Here is a 17,964-nt window from a genome sequence, read left to right as displayed (position 1 = left end):
GTACCCAGGCATCCTCCGCTGTCCGAGCCCAATGAGAAGCAAACAGCTGGAGGCGCCCCCCTATGGGAGATGTCATCGGGGAGTCACTTGACTTGCGAAAGGGCCCGTTGGAGGATCCGCCGCAGTTAAACTTGCGGGACCCGAACTGCTGCCCCCCTCTGTCGTGAAACGAGGACCTCTCTTGCGCCCTCTCCCCTGATTGACCCGAGGACCGGTTGCGGGGTTGAAGGCGGTGGAGGTGGAAGGCTCAGAGGCACGAAAGGGCTGCCTCCTGCGAAAGGGCTTTCGGTCCTGCTTCTTAGCAGTAGAGGGTAAGACCTTCCTCTTATCCTTGGATTCACTAAGAAATTTGACTAGTACTTCTCCAAATAATTTGGCACCCTTGAAGGGCGCTGCGGCCAGCTTCCACTTATGTTTTTGGTCCGCCTGCCAATGGCGGAGCCAAATAAGTCTACGGGATGTTACGTTCGCCGCCAGGGCCCTGGACGCAAACTTGGTTGCGTTAAGAGAGGCCTCCGCGGCATACTGGGCGGTCACAATGGTCTTGGAGACGTCCTGGTGAAGACGACTGTCCTCAAGAGGAAGCTTACGCAGGAGTTCCCTCAGCCATATTACTACTGCCCTGTTGAAGAAAGAAGCAGATGAAGCCGCTCTAATGGCCCAGGCCGTCGCTAGGTGAATCTTGCGACAGGCCTTTTCCGCTTATTAATCTTCCGCCTTGAGACCCTCAAGGAGGTCTGCAGGAAGGGGCGTGTTGGAAGTTAGGGCCGTGATGGGGGGGTCTACCTCCGGGAGAACCAGAAGGTTCTCCAGAGCCGGCTCCATGGTATACAACTGTTTATCCACCCCACTGGGGGAGGAAGAAGTGGTAGGCTGACCCCACTGGCGCTGAATTAATTCAAGGAATAGTTCAGGAATCGGAACCAGCTGTTGGTGAGAAGGAGGAAGTTTAAACATTGCCGCATTGGGGTTCGCCGGGGCGGCCCCAGCGGCAGGAGGAGCTGGGGTGGGTTTTATTCCCTCACCAGTGGCCACTTTCACCTTCTGCAGAATAGATTTAAAGAGAGAAGGCTTGAAGAGCCCCGAGAAGGATGGGGTGTCAGATGTGAGATCGTCCTCGTCATCTGATAATTGAAAGAGATCCTGGATCGGATCCTCAGGAGCCGAGGTCTCACTGGCCACAGAGGATTCAAGAGAGGGATGTCGCACCCGCTTTGGCGGAGGCGGCTCGGTAAGGGTGAATTTAGGGAGACCTGACACCGGGCGTTCACAGCCCTAGCAATGGCCCTATCCATCATCCTCTGCATGCTAGGAGAAAGCTCCGCCTCAGAGTCAGAATCCGAACCCATGTCCGGATCTGCTTGATCCCCTTGAATAGGAAGGGAAATATCCTGAGGGATGGTAATAGGATGAACCGGCGATTCCTGCTCTTGGTCATAGGACCAGGAAGGAGAAGGTGAGGGAGGGGCCAAGGATCTGCCGGGGGATAAATCCTGTGACTCAACCTCCTCAGCCAACAGAGCTGCGGGATCCCCTCTGGGGGGAGGAGCCAAGGGAACCCCAGGGGTAGAGGAGAGAGAGTCTCTCTCTGCCAGGCGCCTGGCTTTCTCTTGTTTGTCAAGGGCCCTCTGGCGCCTCTCAGCGTCCCTGGCCTCGGCCATAGAGTGAGTCTTGGGGTTTTTACCCTGACTGACCACCCGTGCCCTGCCTGAACCATCCTCCATAGCCTGGGGAGAACCCACGCTCGGAACCTGCAGGGGACCCTGTCTACCAGCAAGGGAACCTGAGACAGAAGAATCTATGGGGAAACACACAGGTTGATCAGGCAATTGGCAGAAAGGGAACAGGCAACTCTGACAAACTGCTCTGCAATAGAAAAGAATGAGAGAATTCATGAGTGAAACACATCACAATGCAGATGAATGCACAATGATAAGAGAGTAATGCATCAGCAGAGCAGATAGTGAGGAGGATACAGAATGTATAACCTAATAAGTTAACATTCAACTAGGCTCGAGCAGGGGCCACCCACAGCCAGCAATGAGGAGGGAAAAAAAGCCTCTCCTACTTTTTAAAAAAGATTGCCAATCTGCAGGCCAGGGGCCTACCTGCGCTGAGGCTCAGGCCTGGAGCCCAGGAGCCAGGGCCGCTAGAGCAACGAAGAGGATGGTCTGGGAGCAGTTGAGGGATGGGAAGAGCCCCCGCTGACCCCACAACCATCCAGCGGCAGCCTAGTGAGACGGGGCTGAAGCGGAGGCTAAGGCCTTAAAAGGGCGCGAAACTCCCAGCCTTAAAAAGGCCACCACAACAGCGTGAGGGGAAAGAGGAGAACGATCGTGAGCACGTGCGTCTGCTCCGCAGGCCCCGATCGTCTCCGCGGCAGCCTTCCAAGTTTTCTAGGGCCAAGGGCGAAAAAACCTCGAGAAAACAATAAAGGTGACCAAACGCAGCCCTGCTGCGTTCCCTGAAGGCTTTTGCCACCCGCTGTGCTCTTTAAATAACAATCAGCGTGTCTCCGAAGCCGGCTGCAGGCCCGCGGCTTGGAAGCACCCCCCCACCAGCTGTCTGCCTCCCAGCCTCGCACGAGGCTTTAAAGCAGCAATCCAGGCTGCTACTATAAGAGAAATGAAAGGAGAGGAAAAAAAGAGAAGAATTAAGGGGAAAAGACAGTTAGAGAGTCCAAGTTAGGTAAAAAATAATTCAAAAAAACCTGGAGCTCACAGAGAAACAATCCGATCGGGCTGGACTGAGAATTTTTTCTGGAGAGATGTGGCCACGCAGGAGGTGGGGCCAGGGAAAAGACTTCTCAGTCCAGGGCAAGCAGACTGTGATAATACCCATTCTTGGACTCTCTAAGCAGTGTGCAGGAGAAACACTCATAAGTCACTTTTTTCAGTGATGTTGTACCTTTGAATGATCACTAAATGAACTGTTGTAAGTTGAGAACTATCTGTACAGAATGCCTATTTCAGTGGGGCCAAATAATTTATTTTTTATTTTATTTTGTTCTTTTATAGTCATCTCTCATGCGGTGTAATGAAATAAACCAGAGGTTTGTATTATTATATTTCTCAAATATTATTTGTATTAAGAAAACTGAAACTTTTAATCAGAAGCAGTATACTACCGTAATAGCTTCTATGCTATCCTAAGCTTTTTTTCTTGTCTTTGCAGTGTAGTCAACTGTATTTTTATAATAGAACTGGAGAAAGGAATGAATATAAGCAACATAGTATCAGAGTTAGAAGAAAAAGCAGAACTGAATCTAATCGGTAAGAAAATTAAGAATAGAATTTTGCTCTAGAGCTACTTGGTAACAATGTGCTTGCTTTATCTGTCCCAAACTTTGAAACTAAGATGATGGAAAAAGCTACCAGAAGTCTCCCATGGCAGAATTTTTATTCCAAGATTGCATATTCTATGACATAATTTTTGAGTTCTTTTAGGTATGAATATCATTTTAAAATATAAAAGCCATTGTTTCCTTGTATGTCAAATTGTACAGATATTTGTGGTGCTGTTTAGTAGTTCTGTGAAACTAGTTCAGCAAAGCATAATAGTAGTGGCAAAGTTACCCAGCTGTTTGAAGGAGTTTTGGAGCAGCTGGGCCAAGACTTCAAATGACAGTAAATCTTTCATGCCTGCAAAGGGTGAATCCAAACAGGTGCTTTGTTTGTTGATTGATTTGCACAGGCCTACTCTTTAGTGAGAAATTTGTTTTATTCAAACATGACACCAATTGAAATATTCCCTCTTTGAACTCCCCTGGAAACAGAGATAACCCCATTGTCCATTGACACCATTTGAATAGTGTCATATTCTGAAGACTCCAGTGGGTTCAGTACAGATGACAGCAGAATAAAGGTCTTCATATGTATGTACTGCAGTACACATAAGGTATAAGAGCCCTGAGTGAAATGGAAGACAGCCCACTAATTGCTGAGGCTTTGCTCTTCAAATCTATCCATTAAACATGTGGATTGGATTACTATATGAATCATTTGATTCATCTGTGAAGACTAATTTTATTATGAGTACTGGTGTAACAGTGGACACAGTAAATAACAGTGATGTTAATTGCATACTATAGATATCACAAGCTAATGTACAGTGAGGGCTAATCTTATCAGTAGTTATTAAATATTACAGCTAATTAGTTCTAAAGGAGGAATTTCACTGTGAAGTTTCATGAAATGGTGATTGCATAATGATTCTATGTAAGACTAATACTTTGTACGACAAACAGAAGTTAGTCCATCAAATAATTTAATAGCCTTTACAATATATTAATTAATATTAATACATAAGTGCATATAATTCTTTGTTGTTTACAGAATCATGCTGCTGTTCCATGCAGCCTTTTTCTTGTCCAAATGCCCAAGAGTTGCACCATTTTCAGTGGTAAGTGTAACCTGCTTAATTTAGAAAATTTGGAGTTTACTTGTCATGTTTCTTATTTGGTGCACCATAATTCTCAGCATTGAGAGGGGGGAAAAATAGAAAAAAGAACATACCATAAAGTCTTATAAACATGATGGAACAAAGATGAGATAATTTCTTATCCAATAGACCAGAGATGGCAAACCTTTTTTGGCTCGTGTGCCAAAAGCGGGGGGAGCGCAGAGGGGTCGTGCACAGATGTGCCACACTCTTAATGCTATGTGCATGACCACAGCGTGCATGCACGCATGACCAGCGCTCCCCCCATTTTTGGTGTGCTTTCGCCCTCCCCAGGCTCCAGAGGCTTTATAGGAACCTGGGGAGGAGGAAAGCAACCTCCCCCATTCACCCTGGAGGAATGGACTTCCGGGTTGCTCGTAAGGCCGGTTTTAGCCCTCCGGAGCCTTCAGGAGCCATCTGGGTATTGATTGCGCAGCGAGGAAATGTTCTAGTCTTGTTGTTTCCTATAAATGCCACTCAAAAGAGATGATAGAAAAGCAAAAGCCTGATGAGCTGATGGTGTACAAAGGGAAAGAGATACAAACCCTGAAACAAATTCCGCAAAGAGTGAGGAAGCAATGGAGAGACTATCAATTTCTGGCGACACAACTGATTAAATGAGATATACCTGAAGAGATGCTGGTGACTTGGCAAGAGAAAAGGATTAAAGTTGACAATCTGAGAAGGCACAAGATTTAGATGAGCAACTAGTAGGCCTGGAAGAGGAACAGAGCAGTAAGGAGGAGTTGGAATATAGAAGCCAGGAAGAACAACAACAGAGAACAACGGAAGGAGAACAAGGAGAAAGTAGTAGGGAGGAGAAAGAGCAAGAGAGAGAGAGGAGGAAATGAGACCAAAAACAAGGAGCTGAAAAAGAAACTAGAGTTAATAAAAAATAAAGACAGACAAAGAATTAGGACGATGGAAGAAGAAATTCAATTATTGTCAGTAAATATTAATGGTTTAAATTTGCCAACAAAAAGAAAGCATATCTGGGCAAAATTAACAAAACAAAAGGCAGATATAATATGCTTACAGGAAACACACATTAAAAAACAAGTTATAAAATACCTGGAATGTCCTACATTAGGAAAATTATATGCAGCATCAGCAGAAGAGAAAAGGGATAGTGATATATGTTAAAGATGGGATAAGGACAAATTTAATTTGTGCAGACCCAAAGGGAAGAATATTAATGATAGAGATAGGGATAAACCAAAAATCAGTACTACTGGTAGCAATATATGCCCCAAACGAAAGGAGGACTTTTATAAAAAAAAACTACATGAAAAAATTAGAGAAATTGGATTGAGGAATATTTATATAATAGGAGATTATAATGCCATAGTGGACAGTAAAAAAATTATGTGACAAAAAAACTAAAAATGAAAAAAAATATTATCAACAACTTGCTTTGAGTTGATGGAGGAACTAAATTTAATGGATATTTGGAGAAAAATGACCAGACCAGGAAGAAATGGTAAATGGCCTAAAACTAACAAAACAAAACTTCTTTGAGCAAGCAAATAAACCGGGGAGGTGGTTGTCATACAGATTGAGAAAAGAGAGAGAAAAAAGATTAATATATCAACTTCAAGAGGAAACTGGTGAATTACAACATACAATGGAAGGGAAGAAAAAGATTGCATACAGGTACTTTGAGAATCTGACTAAGGGGAACAAGCAGATGAAAAACAAATAAAAGAATATCTGAACGGAGAAGAAACACCGTCAATAACAGAAGACATGAAAGAAATGTTGTCAAAAAAATTAACGAAACTAGAATTGAAACAGGCGATCCAAAAACAGAAAAATAATAAAACGCCAGCCCAGATGGATTTCCAGCAGAATGGTATAAAATAATAGATGAATTGAACAAATTGATAGAACCCTTGATGTTGGAGATGTATAATGAGGCACTGATGAAAGCAAAAATACCGGATTCATGGAGGGAAGCACATATTACATTAATATTTAAAGAAGGTGCAGATAAAAAACAGATTCAAAACTATACACCAATCTCATTGTTAAATGCCGACTATAAAATATTCACAACAATAATAGCGGAGAGATTGAAAAAACTATTAAATGACTATGTACATCCAGACCTAAATGGATTTCTCCCAACAAGACAAATTAGGAACAATACTAGAATAGTAGCAAATATCTTAGAGTACTATGAGGCACATCCAGAGAAACAAGTGGCACTTGTTTTTCTGGATGCACAGAAGGCCTTTGACAATTTAAATTGGGAATTCATGATGCAACAAATTAAGAATATGAAATTAGGGGACCAATTTGAAAGATTAATAGAAACGATATACTCTACCCAAAGGGCAAATATATTATTAAATGGGGAAAGTACAGAGACCTTTAAAATAATGAAAAAAGTAAAGCAGCGTTGCCCACTATCACCCCTGCTCTTTATCCTGACGCTTGAAAATCTGCTAATAAGAATTAGACAAAATTCGGAGATAAGAGGAACTAAAATTAAAAGAGAGGAGTATAAAATTCAGGCCTTTGCAGATAATTTAGTATTCATTATAGAAGTTCTGCTAGAAACAGGAAATAGTTTAATGCGAGAATTAGAAAAATATGGAGTTGTAGCAGGGTTAAAGATTAATAGAGAAAAGACTAAAATGATAACTAAAATTTGAAGGAAGAACAAAATAAAGAATTAGAAAGATTAATAGGACTGCAAGTGACAAAGAAAGTTAAATATCTTGGAATATGGCTAACTGCAAAGTGCTCAACTATAAAAGAAAATAATTATACAAAATTAGTGCAACAAATAAAAAAAGATCTAGAATTGTGGGGGAAACTACAACTATCATTATTATGGAAAATATCAGCGATAAAAACGAATGTTTTACCGAGACTATTATACTTATTTCAAACAATTCCCATAAAATTAGGAAAAAAATTTTTTTATTGAATTGAACAAGATTATATTAAAATTTATATGGCAAGGGAAGAAAGCTAGGATAAAGTTGAAAGCTCTACAGGATGACAGAAGCAGAGGTGATATGGGACTCCCTGACTGGGAGCTTTATTACAAAGTAACAGCATTAACATGGATTAGGAATTGGATAAATTTAAAAAATAAAAGAATACTAACATTAGAGGGCCACAATTTGCAAACGGGATTGCACTTTTTCCTATGGGAAGAGGGTAAAAAGAAACAAAAATACTTTCATAGAAACTATATTAGAGATGCACTGATACAGGTCTGGAATAAAATTAGAGAAAAATACTACATGAAAATACCAATATGGCTTTGCATTATGGAAGCCATGATACATCCCAATGCACTAGATCTATCGAAAATGGTTAGATATAGTGAAATTTTAGACATCCAAGGAAATTTGAAAACAAATCAGGAATTAAAGGAGCAAAATATAAATATAGACTGGTGGCCATACCTTCAACTACAATCGAGATACAAAAAAGATGTAAAAGAATATGGAATAAAAAGTTAAAGGTTGCATGATAGCGTGGGCCAAAAACTTTGGACACAATACAGATCTAGTGGATGGGAAAGAATTTGGAACACAAATTATAAACTAACACGATCAGTAGCACTCAAAGAAAATATGTATAAAATGTTTTATCATTGGCATTTACCACCAACGAGGGGGGAACCCACCCCTGCATGCAGAAATAGGCTTTTAGATTATTTACATAATAAAAGTATTATTAATTTTAGAAGGCTATCCAACTCTATAACACTATGCAGTATTCATGAAAAATCATAAAAGCATAAAATAGAAATATAATAATAATCAAATTAATTATTCTTTGAAGAGATGGGGCAGATAAATATTTGGATTTTTCTTTATCCTTTTAAAAGTATAAGCTGCAACTAAACCAATGCTGATATTGTTTTTCTTATAGTGATATTCATGAACCAGTTGCCTGTAGTGGTCATAATACTCCTGACTCTCCAGTTTCACCTGTAGGTCCTTCCTCTTTTACAATGCATTATGAAGACTTTTCCTCTGAATTGTCCTCTGAATCAACAACTGTTTTGTCACCTCCTTTCACTGACCCTGCAACAATAAATGTTGCTACTATAAATGCTACTTCTAATCCTTTCACTGAGCTTTCTTCTGGATTTCCTACAAAGTCAACCAATATATTTGTTCCTTCAACCTTGGTTGAAACAATTAATTCAAATTTTACAAACCATTCTATCCAACCTATTAGTACTTTTCCAGAAGTATATCCCACTACACCTACAATATCAAATGCTCAGCATACAACATCCATTTCTTCAGACTTCATGTCCACGTCTTCTTCCATGATCTACACTAATAATATTGGAGGACCACATAAAAAAAGCACAGGTAACATTGATTTAAATGCATCTTCTGTCGTGACCCTGATATATGCATGTAGTTTTATGAGTATGTGGAAGTACTAGGATTGTGCATGCTTCAGAAATGAAAGTGCTTTTGATGTCACACAACCACAGTTCTCTACTATTTAGAAAAACAGAGGCTTCCTGAAAAAATTTAGATAGTGGCACCTTTTTTTAAAAGGCTCATGTCAAGTTGTTTTAATGAATGCTGGAGATGTTCTGCTTGTATAAGGTCAGAAATACTTCCAAGTTATTTTCAAAGAATGAGCCACTCTTACTGATATGCAGACTACTTCCACATAAATATCTAAAATCATAACACTTATCATAACTGATGATATTTGCTTGATAAAATTGATCTCTATTGTCTACTGGAATTCCTAATTTTATTTCTATCAAAAGAAATGGGGCAGTGTAGGTTATTAGCTATATGCTCACTTTAGCAAAAGCATTAATTGCTGATTTCAGCAGGAAAAGTACTTCATTGAACTATCCTAATTTCTGTTTGAAGAAGCTTCCAAAATGGATGTTATGTTTTTTCCTCTGTTTCTATCCTCCATCCAGTGGTGATTTATTCAGTGAGCTGGTTTTGGCCTCCACTGCATTCATGCCATAAAAGATATACTGTATGTGCATCAAATTCTACTTTGAATCAAGGGACATGTGTTCAAAGGACTGCATAAATAAACAAAACTTCTATAATGCTTTGAAGCTTTTTAATGGTATTTTGTCCATGCCATTCTATTCAAATAAGGAATAAAAAAAACCCAAATATGGAGTACTTCATTTTCCCGATTTTCGGTTTTGTTTAAAAGTGCTGTTTCCCTCCCCCTATTTTTTGTAGAGCAAATCTCTCATAATAATTCAAGCATTACAAATAGTATTGATGCCTCCAATGTCAACAGCATTGTTTCGGAGCTTGAAGGCTACTTAACTGCAGAAACAATAGCACCATCTCTTGGACAGTCAATGCTGGAAAGAGTTAGCTTCCTTCTAAGCATGCCTCAATCACAAATATATCCAATGTCTAAAAGGTATGTGTCTATAATGTAAGAAACATATTTCTATATAAAATATTTTTCTTGAAATGAATTGTGTTTACAGATGTGCTATTATTCTTTTTAAAGTCTTTGAAATGTAATTTTTCATTGTTTTCCAAATATATTTCACATCATCCTCTTGAGATGGTCTAGATGAAAAACTATATTTTTCTCAAGAAATTTAACTTTTTATAAATATCTATCAACATGTTTGTACTTGAATGTAATTCAACTGAGTTTTCATGAAAATATTGTACTTTTAAAAATTGATAACAATAAAAATAACACAAGTAAATTATCTGTATTACTCTCTCGTTAGAATAATAAAAATAGTGGATATGATTGGATTAAAACTGAAATTATCAACAACATCCATTAATCTTACCACTCCTACTTTGGCTCTGGCTGTCCTGAAAGTCAACAGCAGCTCTTTTAGCAAAGTTTCTTTTGCTGTTCAACATTCCTCAGATCTTGAGGTAAGCCATATTTTTTTCATTTTTAAAATTTCTTTTGGATTTTAAGTAACACTCTTTAAAATATAAGTTTGAGTATAGTATTTGTTAGTAAATCCAAAGTCTCCAAAGCTAAAGATATATCAGAAGAGCAGATAAATGCAATTCTGGTTTACATTTTTGCCCATTTTTAATTAGGCATGTATTTTATGCAAGTCTCCTCAAAAACAAACCACTTCAAATTAAATTGACTATTAAATAATTAAAAATTAAAAATATAGGATCTGCACATTGTATGACCTGATCAGAGATGGGTTCCTACCAGTTCGGACTTGTTTGGCTGAATAGGTAGTATCTTTGGCAGCCTGATCGCTTCCAGTTCCAGCGACCCAGGCCTGCCATGCCACCTAAGTAGCTTCTGGGTCACTGGCCCTGCCCACCCACCCCACCCAGTCAGTCCTCACCTCCCAGGCAGCGTCTCTGCCTAAGTTGCCACATGGTGCCTGCCCTGCGCCCCAACTGAGCTGCCTTCTCCTGCCTACAGGTAAGTCTCGCTACCCCCCACCCCACCCCAGAGCTTGCTGCATCCCCCCACTGGGATTGCAACCTTACTTCGCCCACCCCTTCCAGGATCCCCCTGAACCCATTTTGGCTCCCAGGGGGCTTCAGAAGGCCTGCTAGGCCAAAATAGGGCATGGGGTGTACCTAGCAAACATCCTTGCAGCTCCCTGGGAGCAAAAATGGGCTGGGGGGGTGGCTTCAAGGGAGAAAGAAATCCTCACCGTTTGGGAATTCCGAAGTGCATGGAGCAGAGGTCTTCAAACTTGGCAACTTTAAGACTTGTGGACTTCAATTCCCAGAATTCAGCTCTGCTGGCGGGAGAATTCTGGGAGTTGAAGTCCACAAGTCTTAAAGTTGCCAAGTTTGAAGACCTCGGGCATGGAGAATGAGTTGAGAGCTTATTGAAAGTGCAGCTAGCTATCCTTGCTCAAGCTAAGCTAATCAATAGCGGAGCTCTTAAGAATGCCAGATGATCAATGGGCATGTTCTCAGTTTCAAAACGTCTGGCTTTTCTTCCTCCTACCAAAAACCTTCTGGGGTTCTTCACAGGAAGGGAGGGAGGGAGAGAAAGGAGGAAATAAGAAAGGGAGGAAAGGAAGGAAGGAAGAAAGAAAGAAGGAAGGAAGGAAGGAAGGAGGAAGGAAGGAAGGAAGGAAGGAAGGAAGGAAGGAAGAAAGAAAGAAAGAAAGAGGGAGGGAAGGGAGAAAGAAAGATAGAAAGAAAGAAAGAGGGAAGGGAGAAAGAAAGAAAGGGAGGGAGGAAAGGGGGAAAGAAAGAAGAGGGAAGGGAGAAAGAGGTAAGGAAAGGAAAAGTGACTGAGATATGGATGGATGGATGAATGGATGGATAGAGGGAGGGAGGGAAGGAGAGAGAGAAAAAGGAGAGGAAGGAAGAACAACAAACCTGGCACTAGACCCAGCTTCAGAGGATGTTTTGAAACAGCACAGCAATCCAGGGCTGGAAGCGACCTCAGAGGTATCTAGTCGAACCCTCTGCTCCAGCAGGAGACCTATATCATCTTGGTTATTTTGGTGCCTCTAACACAGAGGAGAAATTCCCAGAAATCTCCAGGCATTGCCAACCTCTCCCGCCAGCAAAAAAAAAACCTAGAGCAAAACTTCATGCAGTATTAAAAAGAATAGAAAAGGGGGTTACTGTGTATTGTTTAATGGACTGCTAAATTGGCAAAACGGATGGCTAAATTGGCCACTCCCACCCAGTTATATGACCACCAAACCACTCCCACCCGGTCACATGACCAAACCACTCCCACCCAGTCACATGTCTGCCAAGCCACACCCACAGAACCGGTAGTAAAAATTATTGAAACCCACTACTGGACCTGATGCAGGCAGGTGTATGGTATACCTTATTGTGAATACATCCTGGAATACAATATGTCTATTTAACTAGCCCCAGCTGGGTTTTTGTTTTCAAAGAATATAATTCAGGTAGCCCTCAACGTATGAATATAATTAAGACCAGAATTTCAGTTATAACTTGTGCTGGTCTTCAAGTGGATCATCAGACGACCATGCCTGACTACAACCTTATTTGCAGTGGTTAAGCAAATGTGATAGTCATCAAATTAATGCAATGGTCATTCAGCAAAATTTTTGCCATTAAATGAAAGCAAATACCAGTTTCTAGCAAAAAAAAAACACATTGTAAATCACAGTCATGTGACTGAGAGACACTGCAGATAGTTCTAAATGCAGATCACTTGATGAGTGCTAAAAATTCAGTCACATAATGGGGGAGGGTGTGGTCATTGAAATTTCAAACTTGGAACATAAGTACCTTTTTGGAGGTTAATTGTAACTTTGAATGGTTGCTATATATAATGGTGCACTTTTTTCTTCTGTGAAAAGTAGCAAAAAGTATAACACATAAACGTTTAAATCTAAAAAACCTATGAAATGTTTAATTGCTGCTAGAAAGGAAGTGGAGCAGTGGTGGGATTCACAATTTTTTACTACTGGTTCTGTGGGTGTGGCTTGGTGGGCGTTATGTAGCTTGGTGGGCATGGCAGGGGAAGGATACTGCAAAATCCCCATTCTCTCCCCACTCCTGGGGGAAGCTTACTGCAAAATCCCTATTCCCTCCCCACCCCACTAATCTTTCCAGCTCCATTCTCCTGTTCAGGGCAACAAAAGAAGATCAGTTCTAATAATTGAGGAAAGAAAGAAAAACTGGGCTGTGAATGACTGTCACCGTGGGGGGGGGAGGGGGGGTTGTATGTCTAAAACGGTATCTGTATCTGTATGTTTTACTTTATATTGCTATGTATGATTTGTCTTGTTTATGTCGTTGTATTTATGTCGCTGTATTGTGTTTTTCTGTTTTTTAAAGGTAATGTTTAATAAAAACTATATTTAAAAAAAAAAAAAAAAAAGAAGATCAGTGGGGGCAGGGCCAGCCTATTTGCCGGTTCTCCAAACTACTCAAAATTTCCGCTACCAGTTCTGCAGAACCTGTCAGAACTGGCTTCATACCACCTCTGAAGTGGAGAAAGAAGCATAGTTAATCACTTTGCAAAGGAAACAAATTTTCATGAGCCATCTCAGTCTAGTAGTTAATACATCAGGCCAAAACCCATGAGCTCTAGTCTGCCTCAGACATGAAAAGTGATTTTCTCTCACTTTTTCTTAGCTCCCCCTCCTCACAGGCTTGTAATGGGGAAATATGAGGAAGAAAGAATATTATGTATGCTCCTCACCTTGAGTTTTTTATAAAAAATAATAAAAATTGAATAAAAATAAGTACAATTATGTGCCTGCTTTTCATGCTTCAAGAACGGATGCTTGTCTCTTGCATTGTTAATCTATTTTAATAGCACAAAGCACAAAGTTTCATTATCTATTTTTTGGGGGGGGGATGTCTTTTTTTTTAAAGGCTACCCTTGGAATTGAAGTGCCATCAAAGATTATTGGAGCCATTACACTTCCATCATCAATAATGGCAGAATTGTCACTTCAAGAGAAGATTCTAGCTTCTAGAATTACATTTAACTTTTTTAAAAAAACAACTCTATTCCAGGTATTTTTATAGTTTCAAAGCATGCTTGAAATTTTTAAATATAATCTATTTGTCCCTGACACTATTGTTTCTACCATGTTTCCCCAAAAATATGACATGTCCTGAAAATAAGGCCATGTCTTTTTTTTCAGGTGGGCAAAAATATAACCCCTCTCCTGAAAATAAGCCAACAACACACACCCCCCCGGCCAGGCAGAGTGCCACTCACCAACTTAGCGGTATCCCGAAGGGGCCAAGCCGCGGGAACCAGGGGGGGCAAAGGTGTTCGCGTTGCTTGGCGCCTTCAGGATACCGCTAGGTCGGTGACTGGTGCTGTGCCCAGCTGGAGAGGGGGGTTGCCGGGTGGCTTCTCTCTTGTGAGCGGGCTCCTGAAGAGCATGGCACAGGGGTGAATGGCTATGTTGTGCTGTTGCAGCAGTGCAACACAGCAGCCATGCGGTGACCACGCTCATGAGCAGCAGCCTGACAAGCCCCTCTCCAGCTGGGCACAGCGTCATTCACTGACCTAGAGATATTCCAAAGGCACTAAGCTGCATGAGTGCCTGTTTCCCGCCCCCTGGCTCCCGTGGCTTGGCACCGTTGGAATACCTCTAGGTCAGTGAATGGCGCTTTGCACGGTTAGAGGGGGGTTGTGCGAGCGGCTGTTCTGTTCCCCACTCGCACGCCTCCCAGACTCACCATGCCCTGGCCCAACTCTCCCCGCAAGGCCAGGGCACCGCTGCTGCCGCCATCCCAACATGGCTTCTTCTGTGGCTTCCAAACCCCGGAGTTCGGCTGCCAAGTCTTCCAGCAGTGGCTGCTCTAGGAGTACGCTCCATGGTTGTGGGGGGGCAGCCGGATATGGTGCTGTGCCCGGCTGGAAAGGGGTTTTGCTGGGTGGCTGCTCATGAGCACGGTCACCTCATGGCTGGCATGTTGCGCTGCTGCAACAGCGCAACACAGCCGTTTTCCCCGAGGCTGTGCCAGGCTTTGCAAGAGAGCAGCAGCCCAGCAACCCCAAAACAATAAGCCCTCCCCCGATAATAAGGTCCAAGCCATATTTTGTGGGTCAAAAGAAAATAAGACCCTGTCTTATTTTGGGGGAAACTCTGTAGCAATCAACATTATTATACTTAATTAATAAGAATATACATGGTTGCATTTCACAGGATTCTACGCTGAAAAATCTGTCATTGTTCAGTTATGTTATATCATCAAGTATTGCTAACCTTTCAGTCAACAACCTGAAGACAAATGTGACGGTCACGCTACAAAATATCAGGCCTAATAAGGTACCAATTTGCACACTATTTTTAATTTTCTTATGCTTCATTTCAGCAGTTAATCATTTTAGCTATCTGAATATGTAGATATTTTTATGAATGTAGCTGAATAATATTGTACAATTTATCTCCTAATTACCATATGTTGTCATTCTGACATACAGGTAGAATATCGTGCAAAAGTTCATTTATTTCAGTAATGCAACTTAAAAGGTGAAACTAATATATGGGATGGATTCATTACATGCAAGGCAAGATAGTTCAAGCCGTGATTTGTCATAATTGTGATGATTATGGCTTACAGCTCATGAAAACCCCAAATCCACAATTTCAGAAAATTAGAATATTGTGAAAAGGTGCAATATTCTAGGCCCAAAGTGTCCCACTCTAATCAGCTAATTAAGCCATAACACCTGCAAAGGGTTCCTGAGCCTCAGTCTGATTCAGTAGGAATCACAATCATGGGAAAGACTGCTGACCTGACAGTTGTGCAGACAACCATCATTGACACCCTCCATAAGGAGGGAAAGCCTCAAAAGGTAATTGCAAAAGAAGTTGGATGTTCCCAAAGTGCTTTATCAAAGCACATTAATAGAAAGTTATGTGGAAGGGAAAAGTGTGGAAGAAAAAGGTGCACAAGCAGCAGGGATGACTGCAGCCTGGAGAGGATTGTCAGGAAAAGGCCATTCAACTTGCACAAGGAGTGGACTGAGGCTGGGGTCAATGCATCAAGAGCCACCACACACAGACGGATCCTGGACATGGGCTTCAAATGCCGTATTTCTCCTGTTAAGCCGCTCCTGAACAACAAAACATCAGAAGCGTCTTACCTGGGCTAAAGAAAAACAGACCTGTTGCTCAGTGGTCCAAAGTCCTCTTTTCTGATGACAGCAACTTTTGCATCTCATTTGGAAACCAAGGACCCAGAGTATGGAGGAAGAATGGAGAGGCACACACTGCAAGATGCTTGAAGTCCAGTGTAAGTTTCCACAGTCTGTGTTGATTTGGGGAGCCATGTCATCTGCTGGTGTTGGTCCATTGTGCTTCATTAAGTCCAGGGTCAACGCAGCCGTCTACCAGGAGATTTTGGAGCACTTCACGCTTCCTTCCACAGACGAGCTTTATGGGGATGCTGACTTCATTTTCCAGCTGCCCACACTGCCAAAAGCACCAAAACCTGGTTCAATGACTGTGGGATTACTGTGCTTGATTGGCCAGCAAACTCGCCTGACCTGAACCCCATATAGAATCTATGGGGCATTGCCAAGAGAAAGATGAGAGACATGAGACCGAACAATGCAGAAGAGCTGAAGGCCGCTATTGAAGCATCCTGGTCTTCCATAACACCTCAGCAGTGCTACAGGCTGATAGCTTCCATGCCACGTCACATTGAGACAGTAATTGCTGCAAAAGGGGCCCAGACAAGTACTGAGTACATATGCATGCTTATACTTTTCATACATATGCATGCTTATACTTTCTGATATTGTTTTATGTACAATCCTTGTTTTATTGATTGCATGTAATATTCTAATTTTCTGAGATTACAGAGTTGGGGTTTTCATGAGCTGTAAGCCATAATCATCACAATTATGGCAAATCACGGCTTGAACTATCTTGCTTTGCATGTAATGAGTCTATCTCATATGTTATTTTCACCTTTTAAGTTGCATTACTGAAATAAATGAACTTTTGCATGATATTCTAATTTTTTGAGTTTCATCGGTAATGTAGGTAGATATGTCCTTTTGAACTGAGGCTGCATATTCATATTTATACTACTAATAAAAAAGGTCAATTTCCACTATGTTTTTTTGCATTACTAAGTAGAGATTTTATAAGCCTTCTTGTATAAGATTCAAAAGCTGCTTGATGCTTTGCATATTTTGACAAGTGTCCAGAACACACTTACACACTCAGTTCCTCATGATTTATTCTTGGTACTTTCTATTAGTAAAAACAGGAATAAATTTGGGTTCTGATTCAGAGAATTCACCTGAGCAAACTCTGTAGGGAGTTTTTGTAGTGTTTTAGAATTCCTTATAGCCTTATGGGAACAGTCTGAAGTGATAGATGTACCTACATCCAAGCAAACAAGTGCTGCTTCTTTTTAATATATAGATTGTGTGGTATGTAGCTAAGCTTTTTTTCTTCTTCCAATCAGGATAATTTTCCTTTAAGATGTGCCTTCTGGGATTTCAGTAAAAATGGTATGTTTCACAATCATGTGACTTCATTTATGTTACTTAAGCTAGTTAAAAACTGTATTGCTTACAATTTGATAATAGAAGTATTTTAATATTTGGCAGGTGGCCAAGGCAGTTGGAATTCTGAAGGTTGTGTGGTAAAAGAAAGAACAATGAATGAAACCATCTGTAACTGCAATCACCTGACAAGTTTTGGCATATTACTGGTAATGCTTGTTGTGGCCCGTTGGCTGCCAGCAGAGCTAGCAGCAGAGTCAGATGAGGAGGTGGTTGAGGTAGAGCTTGGGCCAGCTTCGGAGACTTTGGAAGGCTCTGATAAGGAAACAGCATCAGAGACAGAGACAGAGCTGGGGCCTTCAATCCTCCCCCAGGTGGAGAGGCAGCTGTCTTCGGTCCTGAGCTGAGTGACAGGGAGGAACAGATGGGGCCCATCCCAGATGCACGTATGCGCACAGAGAAAAAGAGGAGAGCAAAGGAAAGCAGTAAGCTGGTTCTTGAGGAGAGGCAGATGCAGACGATAGCCAACCCCTCCCTGGCTGGGAAATAAATAGAAGGGGTTTGGGAGTGACCAGTTGTCACAGACAACCGTTCATTTTCTAGCAT

At 41.3% G+C, this 17,964-nt stretch overlaps 1 protein-coding gene across 2 annotated transcripts in view; it reads left to right on the top strand.

Moving 5' to 3' along the window:
• The window catches only part of ADGRG2 (adhesion G protein-coupled receptor G2), a 92,883-nt gene that overhangs the window by 59,826 nt on the left and 15,093 nt on the right, over positions 1-17,964 (top strand). For both annotated transcript variants that reach the window (XM_087726373.1, XM_087726374.1), the window contains 10 exons: positions 3,018-3,052; positions 3,175-3,272; positions 4,335-4,401; positions 8,335-8,786; positions 9,645-9,834; positions 10,160-10,316; positions 13,749-13,892; positions 15,041-15,163; positions 17,319-17,364; positions 17,464-17,567. In XM_087726373.1, the coding sequence (XP_087582499.1) occupies positions 3,018-3,052; positions 3,175-3,272; positions 4,335-4,401; positions 8,335-8,786; positions 9,645-9,834; positions 10,160-10,316; positions 13,749-13,892; positions 15,041-15,163; positions 17,319-17,364; positions 17,464-17,567 (1,416 nt within the window). The remainder of the gene's footprint in view (positions 1-3,017; positions 3,053-3,174; positions 3,273-4,334; positions 4,402-8,334; positions 8,787-9,644; positions 9,835-10,159; positions 10,317-13,748; positions 13,893-15,040; positions 15,164-17,318; positions 17,365-17,463; positions 17,568-17,964) is intronic.

This window comes from Thamnophis sirtalis, unplaced genomic scaffold (genome assembly GCF_051295495.1).
Source record: "Thamnophis sirtalis isolate CommonGarterSnake01/CBP01778 unplaced genomic scaffold, rThaSir2_p1.2 scaffold_12, whole genome shotgun sequence".
Classification (NCBI taxonomy): Eukaryota; Metazoa; Chordata; class Lepidosauria; order Squamata; family Natricidae; genus Thamnophis; species Thamnophis sirtalis.
Note: the sequence above shows the minus strand (reverse complement) of the source record. Positions and strands in the feature narration are given on the sequence as shown.